Source organism: Cetorhinus maximus, chromosome 21, assembly GCF_964194155.1.
Source record: "Cetorhinus maximus chromosome 21, sCetMax3.hap1.1, whole genome shotgun sequence".
Classification (NCBI taxonomy): domain Eukaryota; kingdom Metazoa; phylum Chordata; class Chondrichthyes; order Lamniformes; family Cetorhinidae; genus Cetorhinus; species Cetorhinus maximus.
The window spans coordinates 36,460,065-36,476,678 of record NC_135899.1 but is presented as its reverse complement, the minus strand read 5'-3'; the positions used below and the strand labels follow the sequence as shown (position 1 = coordinate 36,476,678).

Sequence of the window (16,614 nt, the reverse complement as noted above, 5' to 3'; positions counted from 1 at the left end):
GTCGTGGGTGTGCCAGGCTCCATCAGTGCTTTGTAGCGTTTGACGTTGGTAATCTAGTAGATTAATCTAATGGACTCAATGTTTACAGATCCCATCTCTATTCACCCAGTTTGGGACATGTTGTGCCAGGATCTGAATTGGAGACTACAAGTTTTAGACCAAGTGACTGTGTTTCTTCCTCAGATCTGTAGCAGCTTCCGGCACCTCGTGTGTGATCTACCAGGCAGTGTGAGAAATTGGTGGGTAGGGAGCAGTGTGAGAGGTTGGTGAGTACGGGAGTGTGATGTACGGAGCAGTGTGAGAGGTTGGTGAGTATGGGAGTGTGATGTACGGAGCAGTGTGAGAGGTTGGTGGGTACGGGAGTGTGATGTACGGAGCAGTGTGAGAGGTTGGTGGGTACGGGAGTGTGATGTATGGAGCAGTGTGAGAGGTTGGTGAGTATGGGAGTGTGATGTATGGAGCAGTGTGAGAGGTTGGTGAGTACGGGAGTGTGATGTATGGAGCAGTGTGAGATGTTGGTGGGTACGTGAGTGTGATGTACGGAGCAGTGTGAGAGGTTGGTGAGTACGGGAGTGTGATGTACGGAGCAGTGTGAGAGGTTGGTGGGTACGGGAGTGTGATGTACGGAGCAGTGTGAGAGGTTGGTGAGTACGGGAGTGTGGTGTGCGGAACAGTGTGAGAGGTTGGTGAGTACGGGAGTGTGATGTATGGAGCAGTGTGAGAGGTTGGTGAGTACGGGAGTGTGATGTACGGAGCAGTGTGAGAGGTTGGTGAGTACGGGAGTGTGATGTATGGAGCAGTGTGAGAGGTTGGTGAGTACGGGAGTGTGATGTGCGGAGCAGTGTGAGAGGTTGGTGAGTACGGGAGTGTGATGTGGGGAGCAGTGTGAGAGGTTGGTGAGTATGGGAGTGTGATGTATGGAGCAGTGTGAGAGGTTGGTGAGTACGGGAGTGTGATGTACGGAGCAGTGTGAGAGGTTGGTGAGTATGGGAGTGTGATGTGCGGAGCAGTGTGAGATGTTGGTGAGTACAGGAGTGTGATGTATGGAGCAGTGTGAGAGGTTGGTGAGTACGGGAGTGTGATGTATGGAGCAGTGTGAGAGGTTGGTGAGTACGGGAGTGTGATGTATGGAGCAGTGTGAGATGTTGGTGGGTACAGGAGTGTGATGTATGGAGCAGTGTGAGAGGTTGGTGAGTACAGGAGTGTGATGTATGGAGCAGCGTGAGAGGTTGGTGAGTACGGGAGTGTGATGTGCGGAGCAGTGTGAGAGGTTGGTGAGTATGGGAGTGTGATGTGCGGAGCAGTGTGAGATGTTGGTGGGTACGGGAGTGTGATGTATGGAGCAGTGTGAGAGGTTGGTGAGTATGGGAGTGTGATGTACAGAACAGTGTGAGAGGTTGGTGAGTACGGGAGTGTGATGTATGGAGCAGTGTGAGAGGTTGGTGAGTACGGGAGTGTGATGTGCGGAGCAGTGTGAGAGGTTGGTGAGTATGGGTGTGTGATGTATGGAGCAGTGTGAGAGGTTGGTGGGTATGGGAGTGTGATGTACAGAACAGTGTGAAAGGTTGGTGAGTACGGGAGTGTGATGTATGGAGCAGTGTGAGAGGTTGGTGAGTACGGGAGTGTGATGTATGGAGCAGTGTGAGAGGTTGGTGGATACGGGAGTGTGATGTGCGGAGCAGTGTGAGAGGTTGGTGAGTACGGGAGTGTGATGTGCGGAGCAGTGTGAGAGGTTGGTGAGTACGGGAGTGTGATGTATGGAGCAGTGTGAGAGGTTGGTGAGTACGGGAGTGTGATGTGCGGAGCAGTGTGAGAGGTTGGTGAGTACGGGAGTGTGATGTATGGAGCAGTGTGAGAGGTTGGTGAGTACGGGAGTGTGATGTATGGAATAGTGTGAGAGGTTGGTGAGTAAGGGAGTGTGATGTATGGAGCAGTGTAAGAGGTTGGTGAGTACGGGAGTGTGATGTACGGAGCAGTGTGAGAGGTTGGTGAGTACGGGAGTGTGATGTGCGGAGCAGTGTGAGAGGTTGGTGCGTACGGGAGTGTGATGTACGGAGTAGTGTGAGAGGTTGGTGAGTAGGAGGTCTCATGTGAATCTGTACCTTGGGGATGTTGAAAATATAGAGGATGTTACAAAACAATTGTAACAGGATAGGGATAGACCAGTGGAATAGACAAAAAAGAGGATAGCGATAGACTAGTGGAATGGACAGACAAGAGGATAGAGATAGACCAGTGGAATGGACAGACAAGAGGATGAAGATAGACCAGTGCAATGAACAGAGAAGAGGGTAGAGATCCACTAGTGGAATGGACAGACGAAGATTGAGTTAGACTAGTGGAATGGACAGACAAGAGGATATAGATGGACTAGTGGAGTGGACAGACAGGGGGCAGATACAATTTAATACAGGGATGTGTGAGGTGATGCATTTTGTCAGAAGTGATAGGGAGAATCGAGACAGAATAGCACCATTCTGAGCAGTGTGCAGGCACAGAGGGAGCAGGAGGCACATGTGCACAGATCTTTGAAGGTGGCAGGACATAGAGAGTGTAATTAGCAAAGTGTATGGGATTTTGGGCTTCATATTTAGAGGTATTGAGTACAAAAGCAGTTAGGTTATGGTCAACCTATATACAGCAGTGATTAGGCTACAAATAGAATATTGCGCCCAGTTCTGGTCTCCCCATTTTATAAAGGATGAGGGTCCTTGAGAGGTTGCAGTTACAAGATTTGTTTTGTGAAGCTGTTCTCCTTGTATCAAAGGGGATTGAGGGGAGATTTGATACAAGATTATGACAGGTTTAGATAAGGTAGACAAAGATAAATTGATCCCGTTAGCTGGAACACTAGCCACGCAGGCTCTGCTGGGGCCCATTCCGAGTGTTCACTAAACCAGCAGTGCAGGTCGTGCTTGGCTGGATGTTACAATCATGGAAATGAGGAGGCAGCAGAAAGGGAAACACCTTTTTCCAAAGATATCACCAGAAAACAGAGACACTCCCCGTGTGTGTGATTATAAAAGCAGAACACTCCGAGATTAGATACAGAACATTTCTACACTGGCATTCTGATCCTGACTCTGAGGAACTCCTCTGAAGATGATGAAGGAACTGCTCTTGGTGCTTGTACTTCTGGTACTGACTCAGCCAATTCCTACTGGAGGGTGGCGGGTCCCCATAGGTACAGTTCTGTAAATTTTTCTGATTTCTCAGCAGCCATTGTTCAAATAGTTTCATTTTTAAATTATTTTATTATTGTTGTTCAATGTAATGAGTTGATTGGTTTTGTAAAGGTGATTGTGAGATAAGAAAGATTGAAGAATTTTATGTAAACCAGTTCCACGGGTTAACCCCCTGATGGTTTAGTCAGTATCTGAGTGGGTCGAGGGGATGGTGGGTGTTGGGAGCTGATCCAAACAGACCAACAATGAAAACACAAATTACTGGGCAGGGCCGAGTTGTTGGACCTCAGGCAGAGCATTGACCCAGATGGAAGAATATGTCTTGGCCCCAGTACCCGGGCATTACAAAGTGGGGTATTCACAGTTGATGCTCCCGATCACTGCTACCTGCTGCAGAGTGAGAGAGTGTGGGCTGTGTGAGGACAGGATCGGGAGCTCCTTCAGTCCCTTCCCCCCACACTCTCTGTCCAGTCTCCCAGGTGAAGAATGGATAATTGGGAGTCAACTTTTCATTATATGAGGGGAGGGGAAATGAGAGTAAAACGATTTCAAACAGATTTATTTAAATGGATTAACACTACAGCTTTCCTAGAGAGGGGGATGTGAGAAGACGGATTAAGTAGATATGAGAAGAGATGAAATGATTCATTGTCAGTAACTGATGTCAGTCTCTGTCTCAGCTGGGAGTTGAATGAATAAGTTGGGGGTTGATGTCCCACTCCAGTACACACAGCCCAGCACTGCAGGAATGCTGCACTGTTGGAGGTTGGTGTTCCACTCCAGTACACACAGCCCAGCACTGCGGGAGTGCTGCACTGTTGGGGGTTGATGTCCCACTCCAGTACACATAGCCCAGCACTGTGGGAGTGCTGCACTGTTGGGATTGATGTCCCACTCCTGTACACATAGCCCAGCACTGTGGGAGTGCTGCACTGTAGGGGTTGATGTCCCACTCCAGTACACATAGCCCAGCACTGTGGGAGTGCTGCACTTTAGGGGTTGATGTCCCACTCCAGTACACATAGCCCAGCACTGTGGGAGTGCTGCACTGTAGGGGTTGATGTCCCACTCCAATACACACAGCCCAGCACTGCAGGACTGCTGCACTGTTGGGGGTTGATGGCCCACTCCAGTACACACAGCCCAGCACTGCAGGAGTGCTGCACTGTCGGGGGTGTCATGTTTTGGATGAAACACTAAACAGAGACCCTGTCGACTTGTTCATAGGGCAGGGAATATCTGGTATATTATGGGAAGAGCTGGGAGTTCTCCCAGTGTCCTGGACCAACATCACTGTCTCCACCAACATGACGAGAAACTCTCCATCTGTCAAAAGTCATTGGCTATTTCTGGGACTTTGCTGTAAGCAGATTGTAGTATAAAGGGCACATAAAGGGTTAATGTGGGACTGAGTGAAGTACCGCCCACACAATGATGTAAGAGAACACATGACCCACAGCTAGAGGTCAGTGTAGTGTTGGGCAGAGCTGTGTGTAGAAGCAAGCATGGAGACAGCTCCTAGCTTGAATCCTTTACTGTATATTTGTTCTAATTAATAAAGACTTATATTTAACCTTTTAAAGACTACAAAGGCTTCGTTCAGGCCTGCCAAACTGTAACGAATGCTCTACAATACTCCCAATTCCTCCCCAGTCTGCTCCAGCTCCCAATTCTTTACTTAGGTAAGAATTAAGGTTATGTCTGTCCCAGAGTCAGTCACACTAACAATGACAGACTCAGCTTCATGTTTTCTCATTGCTCTCTCTCTTCCTCCGTGTATAGATATCTCACTCAATTCATTCTTCATTTTGAATTTCGGTGCCCAAAGACATGTGCAGAGAATTTGGAGGAACCTGTCGTTCCGTCTGTCAAAGTACCGACGTGGTTCTCATGAAGCTAACAACTTCTTATTGCCATGATCCAAGAAGCCGAGATCGGAGATCTCGTGATGAATCGCCAACAGCCCGAGCTCTCCATGTTCTCACTGAATGAAACCTTCGTTCCTGGGATACAGGCTCTGTTTGATTGCTTCACTCCCCTAAGCCCTGACCCTGTATTCCTGCTGTCTGAATAATGGGTTGTAATCAGAAATAAAACTGACTGCATTGATCACTGCTTCATATCCCTGTCTTGTTTCTCTTTAGGATCAGTGTGTCTGTAAACAAGGTACCCGGGGTGGAATGAGGCTGTGAGCAGATATGGGAATTCCAGGAAATGAGAAGGGGAGGCCAGTGCAGGGAAACACTGGAAGTTCAGAATAACCCATTCAGAAATGGACTGAGATAAGACAGGAGTCTCGCAGTGTCAGCACTCTGACCATTCACAGTTCAAGATATCTCACAAATACCGGGGTGTGTAGAAGGAGGTGAGGGCCTGGAAGTGGTTTAAGGTTACGGGGAAACTGGTTCAGGAGCTGGGGAGTTGATTCAGGGGCTGGGGAAGGTTTCAGAGGGAAGGTAAGAGGTTCAGCAGGCAGACAAGGGCTCTGGGCCAGAGCAATGATTTCAGTGGCTCATGAACTGCTTCAGGGGCTGAGAAAGTAATTTTTCTCAGAGGGTGGGGAAAGGGTTCAATGGCTGGGAAGTGATTCAGTAGGAGGGGAAGGGTGAACATATGTGAGGAAAGGTTCTATTGGGTGGAGAGATGTTCCAGTGTTTTGGGAAGGGTTTCAGTGGATGGGGAAGGAGTTCAGGGGAGGGACAGATGTTCCATTTGCAGGGGAAGGGGTTTTGTGTGTCAAAAGGGTTAACAGAGTGTCAAGATGTTTAGTGGGTGCAGAGGGGAGGGGAAATGGGGGAGGGGATCGGGAGATGACAGAAGAGTTTCAGTGAGTGGGGAAGCGGGTGGGGAAGGGTTTCAGTGGGTGGGAAAGGGAATTGGGGAGGGGAAGAGTTTCAGTGGATGGGAAAGGGAATCGGGGAGGGGAAGAGTTTCAGTGGGTGAGGAAAGGGATCAGGGGGAGGAGAAGAGTTTCAGTGGGTGGAGAAGGAGATCGGGGGGGGGGAAAGAGTTTCAGGGGTGGGGAAGGGGTCGGGCTGATGGGAAGCATTTCAGTGGAAACGATTCTGTGCACAGCCTTGTTACTTAACCCTATAGAAACTGTATCTATTGCAACAGAAATACTGTAAGTTATTTTCAGCCGTGGCTTAGTTAGCACTCTCGTCTCTGAGTCAGAAGGTTGTGGGTTCAAGTCTCACTCCAGAGACTTGAGTACTGAGGGAATGCTGCACTGTCAGAGGTACCATCTTTCAGACGAGTTCCCTCACAGGTGACTGGAAAAGATCCCATGACACTATGTCATAGAAGAGCAGGGATGATGTCCTGGTCAATATGGATCCTGCAATTGACATCAGAAAAACAGATTATCTGGTCATTATCACATTGCTGTTTGTGGGATCTTGCTGTGCTCACATAGGCTGCCACGTTTCCTATATTACAACAGTGACCACACTTCCACAGCGCTTCACTGGCTGTAAAGAGCTTTCATTCATGAAATTGATGCATAACTGCAAGTGTTTGTTTCCTTTGGAAATGTTACACTTCCTGTGAACTGGATATTATAAACCCATTGATGGAGAAAGTATACCAGTCCACAGTGACATTGATCAATATATTGTGTACAGGACTCTTACTATAGGCTCTGAATGTTTCATTGAATAGGAACATATCATGCTGACAAATCAGGGAGTTTGTGTTAGCTCAAAAGTGATTTATTGTGAGTTATAAGTCTACACAAAAGATTGATAAAAACAGCAGACAAACAACACAATTTTCAGCATAAACCAAATGCAAGATCTTTCCCAGAACATGAAATGAATCTTGGAAGAGTAAGGTGAACATATAACACTGTTATTACATTGAGGTATGATGGGCTTTGGGAACTCAGCTCAGTAGAGACTCATCCCCACTACCTCACCATACTCAGGATAGTAGTCCTCCCAGACAGGAGAGTACAAACATTACCCACCCATGGTATTAGTCAAACACCCGTCAGGTGAAGAGTTTCTGTCTATAATTCACATTACCAATGAAAACAGGGTCCAATTCTGCACAATTCTTATGGTGGCCCCAGTTCCCACAAGCTTCTGCAAAAGTAGTTCCTAAAAACATTGCTTTTCATTTTTGGTATTATTTCTGTTCAGCAACCTAATCTCTACTAGAATCTACCTCCCTTGACCATCACACATCAGACATTGTTGGGCCCGAATGTACTCAAAAGCATCCAGGGTTAAACCAGCAGCTCCACCCCCATTGCCACTCCAGCTCAAACTGATGCAAACTTACACCAGAGACCAAGGAGCAACTTCCACATCCAACAGCCACCCCAGTGCAAACCAGCACTGAATGGGTCCCTCTGTGTTTCTAGACTAGGTTCTGAGAGTTACACCTGCAAAAAATACAAAACCAAAACACTGTGGATGCTGGAAATCTAAATGAAAGAGGAAATATTGGAATACTCAGCAGATTAGGCAGCATCTGTGGAGAGAGAAACAAAGTTAACATTGAAAGTGGCTGATCTTCCGTCAGTCTGCAATAAAACACACTGACTGACAGGAGCTGACTAAGGGCAACTGTTGTTCCCACAATCCCGAGAGATCCAGAAACCGCTCTATCATTTTCCCCAGGCGCTGGGAGTGTGAATGTTCCCCAGGCGGCTCTGATTCAGCCTCTGAGAGCCACACTCGCTGTTGCTGAAATAAAAACAGAAAATGCTGGAAAAATTCAGCAGGTCTGACGGCATCTGTGGAGAGAAAAACAGAGTTATTTCTGGAGGGGCTCCTCCTGTTGCTATTGTCACAGGTAGATTGGGCACATGAGTCTCATATTGGAGCAAAATTGTTGAGTGTAGAACTGAACCCAGCCAGAGTCAGTAACCTCTGGGGAGGAGATGGACGATAACCAGTGAGTGTAAAACTCAACCCAAAATCAGCATCTTCTGGGGAGGAGAGGGACGGTAACCAGTGAGTGTAAAACTCAACCCAGAATCGGCACCTTCTGGGGTGGAGAGGGATGGTAACCAGTGAGTGTAAAACTCAATCCAGAGTCAGCACCTTCTGGGGAGGAGAGGGACGGTAACCAGTGAGTGTAAAACTCAACCCAGTCAGAGTCAGCACCTTCTGGGGAGGAGAGGGATGGTAACCAGTGAGTGTAAAACTCAACCCAGTCAGAATCAGCACCTTCTGGGGAGGAGGGGGACGGTAACCAGTGAGTGTAAAACTCAACCCGGTCAGAGTCAGCACCTTCTGGGGTGGGAGAAAAGTTAACCAAAAGGAAACATTTTGGATTAAAATCAGAAAACTCAGGAAAAACTCGGCAGGTTTGGCAGCATCTGTGGAGATAGAAACAAAGTTAACGTTTCAAGTCCATATGACTTCTTCAGAGCAGTGAATGTGAGCAGGAAATATTTTGGAGATGCTGCGATGGGTTTGGATTTCAGCACAAGGGAGAGGGAGAGTGTGTGGGATAGGGATTCACAGTATTGGGTGTACAGGAGAGGAAAGAATGTTCCAGAAAAACTAGAACCGTCTGTTCTGAACTTCTATCCTGTACTTTGTAGTATAATTCATGTTTAATAATTAGTCTGTAACCCAGTTATGTTTGATAATCAAGTAATCGAATTACATTAATCTATTAACCTAATATATTCTATTTATTTGTAATCAATGTCGCACACTGTTTCCACGTGACTGCATCTTAGTGTATGAAGATGTAGCTGTATTCCTATCTAACAGGTATAACATGCCATATTGTCCAGGCCTATGTGTGAAACTATGGTTCTGTGGTTCAATTACAGAGTTATTACCGTGAAGACAATCAAGGTTGAATAGTCCGGTACCTGGAACTGGGATCGGACACAATCTCCCTGACCATTAAAACTGGCCATTGAAGCTGTTCTGTAACATCATTCCTGGCCACTGTGTGATTGGCTGCTGGCTCCTTTGTGATATCACCTGGTTACGCCCCATCAGTGTGATGTCACTCTGGGAGTTTGGATTTCAGTGTCGATGTGATGCCAGGTACGTAGGCTGTACATCCCAGCGACTGGCTGATCGGATCAAACAACATGCTCCTTCGGCTGTTCATAATAGGCAGACTGGATTCAACCAGCCTGGGCTCACAAAACCCAAAAGAAAATGTTTACTGTCAGATGTGATTCTGATTAGACAGCACTTGCTGAACAATCCTGAGTGCGCTAATAGCTACTGTCATGTAAGGTATGGCATACTCATAATTTAAAATATGGATCTTATTCAATATGGACATTGAACAGAGAAGCTGTTCAAATATTGGGTTAGAAAGAAGGTCACTGTTTCCACAAAATGTCCACTGACCATCAGGTGACACTGCTGTGTGAATTCCAGAACCCAGTCAGGGAATTGACTCACTGTCTCACAAAGAGAAAGGATTGTGACTGTTGACAGTGGCAGCCTGAGTGAAGCATAAACTTCTAGAACAATCGGAGCAGAATCAATGTCGGTTAAAAAACACATTAAATTGTCATTCTGACCACAGTCTCCGAAGCCTCAGGACACGGCAATAATCAGCCACACATTCTGCAGACAAACCAAGGAGCAGATGACTCTCTACCTGAACATCAACACACACAAGAACTGACTGTTCATCAATTGAAGGAACAACCAGAAACCAACATCAACCTTTCAAGGGGATTCCTATAAATCTCTTCTACCCCAGCTTGTGAAATCCCTTAACTGATCCCTCGACTGAAGAAGACCTCTCATCAGTCCTGTAACTTTGATCATCAGGTTACATCAGGCAAGTGACATATCAACATTTCCTTTTTTATATAAATTGTAACAGTGCACTATCTTTTACCCCTGTAATTTTTCTAGAGCGTGTTAGTGAGTGAATGTGTGTGAGTGAAGTCATGTTCATTATTTAGTTTTTATTGTTTAAAAATAAACAATAATCTTCCTTTTCTTGAGAAGAAATTCCTGAAAGTCTGCTGTTGTACAATTTCTTGCTGACACACTCAGGGGGTTAAGACAAACACATACACCATTCCTATTCTTTAAATTCACTGATCACGGGCAGTTTGAAAAAGGGACAGGGGCCGTGACACTACACTAATAGCTAATTGAAGATAATCAGTCCAGCTCTTAAATGTGGCTCATTTATACTTGCTTGAAGTGAGAGACATTCATCCACAGGGACCCGTTCTCTGCAAACAGAAGGAATATGTCCAAGTCTTGTGCTTTTTTTGGATTATCCAGAATGTTAGGGAACCAATAATTCCCCATGCATTCTCCATGGCAACGCCTTGGCTAATCAGAGTCAACTTGCCAACCAATCAATACACTTTTCACCTGTAGTTTGAATTGTTGTGATCATTTGAAATTTGGAATTCTTGCATTTGTCCTGCTGAGTGTAAGATGAAAAGCTTCACAACATGTATCTCTTTTCAGCAATCTGGAAATATTTTCTGTTGTGTTCTTGCCCACAGGCACTTGTATGGCACAATGAAGACCTTACAAGTGGGGAAGCTTACCAGGCTGAAGCCTGAGAGAGCAGGTAGGTGTACTGAGGGAGAGACAGAGATCGTGCGAGTGAATCCCAATACTTGGGGCAGGGGGAGTTGGTTCATGATTTCTGGACGTGTGACTGGGGAGGGAAATAGTGTGTGGGGGAGGAGATGGTGGTTGGATGAAGGAAGACAGATCACTGATTGTGTGGTGGGGGGGGTAGTGGGGTGGGGAATGGGGGGTTCAGTTACACAAAGCAGTTTTTTGAGCCTGGAGCAAACATTCCTCCTGACCCACAAGCAGTGCTGTAAAGACAATCACCTCGTGGATTCAACTCATTGGCCTGGGAAACCCGGACAATCTTTCCCACAGCTGCTGCTGCAGTGCAGATGGGCAAATGCTGGATTTCCCTGTGAAGGGAGAGAACCGCAGCCCTGTTGGGACTCGATGCTGCTGACAACAATCAGAGGATTCCCAGTCGGCCCAGGGAAATTTCCCTGACAGTGGGAATGTGTTAGGGAGCCAGTCTGAGGTGGATCCCCCCTTCAATATTCCCAGCATCCCCATCTCCAACCCCGCTAACACCGGGCCGGGAAAATTCAGCCCAAGGTGTCAGCCTCCTGGCCCAGCTCAGCTCCATTCCTGGGGCTTGAGTTGTTGCCTTTGTGACCAAAGCTGAGGCCAGGCCTCAATGGGAGACCCTCCCTCCCTGCTGCTGTGTTCTTGGAGCTCTGAGAGACGACATGACTGGACTTCACACAGCCTGATGGGAATGAAGGAAATGGCCTCTTGGTCATGATAAGGATGACAATCATTAACATATCATTCTAAGTTATAAATATGTAAAAAGGAGGGTTTGACATTGAAAATTCCTCCAAGCACCGTTGTCCCTTTCTAGCCACAGGTTTCTGGTGTTCTGCTGCTGGGTGAAACACTGGAGTGCAGCAAATTTCATTCCTTTTGAGTTACAAACACCTTTTGTTTCCAATATTCTCCTGTGATCAGCTCCTGTCCACTCCCATCCTACTTTATCATTTCCTTGTAGTTCCAGTTGGAGTGTTGTAAATATTGGGATTTCCCACCTTTGAACTCTTCAATTTCTTTATTACAGCTCATCTTCAAACAGCTGGACTGTCCGACAGATGTTGTGTCTCTCTGACAGCACATTTCCAGGAGTGTACAAGAGATAAGAGAGTGACAGCAGAGGTAGGACTTGTCCAGTCACACTCAGCACCGTCCATCTTGTCCACACCTCTTGCTGTGCTGGTCAGATGGGGAAATGCTGGATTTCCCCTGCAGTTGAGATTACGGCTGGTTTGTTGCATCAAAGAATCACCCTGAGTGAGAGATGATGAAGGAAAGGATCGGAAAATGTAAAACATTGAGGATTCTGAACAAAATGAGGCTCCCCACTCAATCTAGATGAACACACACGAGGCCTGTTCCAAAGGAATTAGAAAGCAAACAGCACAAAGAGAACTAGCACAGAATATTGAACAACGGGAAGATGTGAATTGTAGACATGAGATGAAATTTGACCCTGCAGGAAGGAAGGAAAGAAAGAAGGAAGGAAGGTGTCAATCTGTAATAAATGGGACATTGAAGCTCGAATGTGCTGAGTCATGGACTGAATAGAATGATCACTCTTCCCACTCTCACATGATCTACTTTCCCACTGCTGTTTATGGAGTTGCTCGGCCCCATTGGATGGGTTTACAGTGAATCTCAGCATTTGTTCCTGAGACCCAATTTGTTGAAATTTAGTTGATGATCACATTCCCTCTCCAGAGGCGGGTGGCACAGAGCCGACCAATGTACAGACACTGGTCAACGCTGAATCACTGAGCTCATTTGTAGAGATAATTTTCTTCCCTTATACCTCACCCAGAACTCGATGGAGACACAAGGGACAACTCCTGGTCCCTTCAGTCACCATTCCAGTAAATGCTGAGCCTGATGAGGGAGCCGAGGCCCTGTCCCTCTGAAGTACTTTGATGACATCTCCATAGCCCTGGAAACCTTCATCTGACTGATGGAGAATCCAGTTTCTGGCACTTCATGAGTGGGAGGACGATGCCCTCGAATGCACCAACACTGCCCTTGTGTCTGTTTCTCTCACCAGCAGCAGGACATCTCTTTCCCATCTCCTGGATCAAAAACCAGGCTGACCTTACTGATTCCTGGGATTCCTTTCCTTAGCTTCCAGACTTCCCTGCAGTCTGTTGTGAACCCAGGTGTAGGCTCCAGACCCAGTGGAAGCAGAGTGGAATTGAGGGAGAGGGCAATTTGTTGGGACAAACCTCCGGAACCGAGGAGTAAGATGAATGTGGGGAATTTTGGGAGGTTTGCTCAGTGAAATATCCGAGAGAATCTTTGGGTTCTTGAGGAAATGCACATTCGAGAGAGAGTGATCTTAGTCCCATTGCACGAGGGAGGATTTACTGACCAGCTGTTGGACAGACACTTTCTGCTGTTCACTTAGGTGGTGGGGGAGGGGCTTGGGAGAGGGTGGGGAAGAGGGTGGTTGTGTGGGGGAAGGGAATTAGTGATAGGGCGGGGAAGGAGAGGGGGTTGGAAAAGAAGGGGAAGGGAGAATAGCCGAGCCTCCTGTGCTGTGAGCTGGGCCCTCGAGCTGAGTGCTGGGCCGCCGCTTGGCGAGCCAGGCTCCCGAACTGTGAGTTGGGCCCGGGCTGCAAGCTCACTGGGCCCGCATGTTAAGTGCCGGGAACTCGTGCTGAATGCCTGGCCCCTGGGCTGGAAGCCCGGCCACCACCACCACCCCCTGCTATGAGCTGCAACCCCCACCTGCCATTGCCCTGCCCCCCACAACTCCCCGCCCCCGCCCCCACCCAGTGCTGCGAGCCGGGCCTGGCTCCCTTACTGCGTGCTGGGCAGGACACCTGTGTTGCCTTATGGGCCCCCATGCTGAGTGCTCGGACCCTGTGCTGTGAGCTGGGCCACCCTGCTGCCAGCCAGGCTGGGCTGGGCTAGGCCTCCATGCTGCGCGTCAGAGCACTGCGCTGCAAGCAGAGTCGGCTGGGCCTCTGTGCTGCATCATGTTATAAGCCAGATGGGGCTGGGTCTCGGTGCCGGGCTGGATCTCGGTGCCGGGCTGGGCCTCAGTGCCAGGCTGGGCCTCGGCGCCGGGCCCGGGCTGGGCCTCGGCGCCGGGCTGGGCCTCGGTGCCGGGCTGGGCCTCGGTGCTGGGCTGGGCCTTTATGCTGAGTGACGGGCCTCCGCACCGTGATTGTTTATCAGAGGGAGCTCGGCCACTTCAGAGGCAGTTAAGAGTCAATCATATCGTGTGTGATTGGGTCACATATTGACATGTAGACCAGACCAGGCAATTGTACAGCAGGTTCCCTTTACTGAAGCAAAACATTAGGGATTGTATTTTGATAAAATATAGGTTGCAGCACGGAGGCCCAGCCTGGCCCAGCACGGCTCATGGCACTGTGGCCCGGCCCTGCATACAAGACTGGCCTGGCATGGCTTACAGCATGGAGGTCCGGCTGGACCCGGCTCACAAAGCAGAGGCCCATCCCGGCCTTGGAGCTCGCAGCCCAGAGGCCCAGCCTGGCCTGTCTCGCAGCACAGAGGCCCGGCCTGGCCTGACTCGCAGCACGGAGGCCCAGCCTGGCCAGGCTCGCAGCAGTGTGGCCCAACTCAGATTTCAGCACGGAGACCTGGAGGCCTGGCCCAACCTGACTCGAGGACTGGAGGCCTGGACCAGCTCAGTTCACAACGTGGGGGCCTAGCATTACACGGCTCGTAGCTCAGAGGCTGGGCACGGCCTGGCATGCTGCACAGAGGCCCAGCTCAGACCGGCTCATGGCACAGAGGTACAGACTGGCTAGCTGCATGGAGGCCCGGCCCGGCCCGGCCCAGCTCACAACTAGAAGGGCCAGCCTCGCAACCTCGCAGCATGCAGGCCCAGCCCAGCCTGGCTTGCAGCTCAGAGGCCTGGCCTAATTAGCAGCACGGAGGCCCAGATTCTTCGAGCTCGCAGCACGGAGGCCTGGCTCAGAGCATGGGCACCCGGCATGAGACCTGGCCTGAGATGGCTCACAGCACAGAGGCCTGGTCCGAACTGGCCCAGCTCGCATCCCATGGACCGGCCCGGCTCAGAGCATGGACACCCGGCCTAGCTTGCAGCATGGACCTCCAGCCCAGCGTGACTCGCAGCACAGAGGTCCAGCTGTGCGTCGGCCCGGCCCAGCCTGGCTTGCAGCAAGGAAGCCCAGACTGGCTGGTTCTCAACGCAGAGGCTTGGCTCTACTTGGAGCACGCAGGCCCGGCCTGGTTCACAGCACAGATGCCCAGCCCAACCTGACTCAGAGCAAGGAAGCCCGGCCTGGCTCGGATTGCAGCAAGGAGGCCCAGTCCGGCTCACAGCACAGGGGCCCGGCACAGCTCACAACCTGGGTGCCCTGTTCGCAGCACAGAGGCCTGACCTGGCCCTGCTCACAGCATCGAGGCCTTGCATCAAAAGGACCCAGCCCAGCTCATAGCACTGAGACCCGGCACAGTCTGGCTCACAGCACAGAGGCCTGGGTTGGCCCAACTCACAGTATGGATCCCCGGCCCAGCCCTTTCGCAGCACAGAGGCCTGGCCCAGCCAGAGCCTTTAGTGTGAAAAGCAGAAGCAGTTGATCCCAGGCAGAATCTTAGTTTAATCTCCTCCTATTGAAGAGAGTGTGATTGTCCATGTTCTGAAGTTTTCCCTCTTGAATCAGTCTTACATTGAATGGGTTTCACAACCCTCACAGTCAGGTCATCGTAAGGATCAGAGCCCAGATAGCAGCAGCTGTCAGAAGCTGCTATCCCACTCCGCCAATGTGTTTGTCTTCCAGGAAAAAGACAAGTGAACACAAATGTCCACAACATCCTGCAAGAGAGCGAGGACACAGTTGGAGATTGAAGACTCGGGGGACAGTGACTTGGGGGGAGGTGGGGGGAAGCGTAGGAGTTGGACAGAAATGGTGCTCAGTACAGGAGGTTTACAGAGCTTGGAAAATGTAATGTAAATAGTTTAATAAAAGAATGTAAGATTTGAGATTATACTTGTGGAGAGATGTAGAGTAAAGGGTTAATGGTTATGTTAATGAGACCATGATGATGATAATGATGTAACTGTGACATCAATAGTCAGATGACCCAGAGAGCTCAGTGCAGAATAGTCTGTACCCTGAATACCAGGTGCTTACCCTGAGGTCTTTGTAAATGGTCCTTAATAAACTGTTTGAAGTTAAACTACACTAAAACTACTAAACTACACCGACTATCTCAAGTCTGACATAGGGAAGCAAAGCCTCATCAAGGTACGGTAAGACTGGAAAGTATGGGAAAAGTAAAACCTCACTAAAGCTCAGTAATAACATCAAAACAACTCCCTCACTCCTCAGATAGAGACTGTTCCACAGTGAGTGCCAGTCTGCTGTTCCCCTGTGTTGGCGATCAGATGAAGGTCCTTAATAGAAACATAGAAACTAGGAGCAGGAGAAGGCCATTCAGCCCTTTGAGCCTGCTCCACCATTCAATATGATCATAGCTGATCCTGTATCTCAACATCATATTCCTGCTTTCTCTCCATACCCCTTGATGCCCCTAATTGCCAAAATATTATCAATTTCTTTCTTGAATATACTCAGTGGCCCAGCCTTCACAGCCTCTGCGGTCGAGAATTCCACAGGGTGACTACCCTCTGAATGAAGAAATTTTTCCTCATCTCAGTCCGAAATGGCCTACCCCATATCCTGAGACTGTGGCCCATGGTTCTAGACTCCCCAACCAGGGGAAACATCCTCCCTGCATCCAGTCTGTCTAGCCCTGTTAGAGTTTTATACGTTTCAATCAGATCCCTCTCATTCTTCTAAACTCTAGTGAATACAGGCCCAATCAAACCAACCTCTCCTCATATGACAGCCCTGCCATCCCTGCTATCGGCC

General features: G+C 49.0%; 4 protein-coding genes across 4 annotated transcripts in view; 2 read left to right on the top strand and 2 right to left on the bottom strand.

Annotated features, from left to right (window-relative positions):
* The window catches only part of LOC144695205 (uncharacterized), a 66,905-nt gene extending 56,873 nt beyond the window's left edge, over positions 1 to 10,032 (top strand). Inside the window, 1 exon segment of the mRNA XM_078566091.1 lies at positions 8,980 to 10,032. Within this exon segment, the coding sequence (XP_078422217.1) occupies positions 8,980 to 8,993 (14 nt within the window). The 3' untranslated portion in view covers positions 8,994 to 10,032.
* Positions 1 to 16,614, bottom strand: part of LOC144695253 (uncharacterized) — a 612,706-nt gene that overhangs the window by 26,944 nt on the left and 569,148 nt on the right. The window lies entirely within an intron of this gene.
* Positions 1 to 16,614, top strand: part of LOC144695251 (uncharacterized) — a 124,878-nt gene that overhangs the window by 9,810 nt on the left and 98,454 nt on the right. The gene's annotated exons all lie outside the window — the stretch shown is intronic.
* Positions 1 to 16,614, bottom strand: part of LOC144695242 (uncharacterized) — a 232,698-nt gene that overhangs the window by 163,561 nt on the left and 52,523 nt on the right. The gene's annotated exons all lie outside the window — the stretch shown is intronic.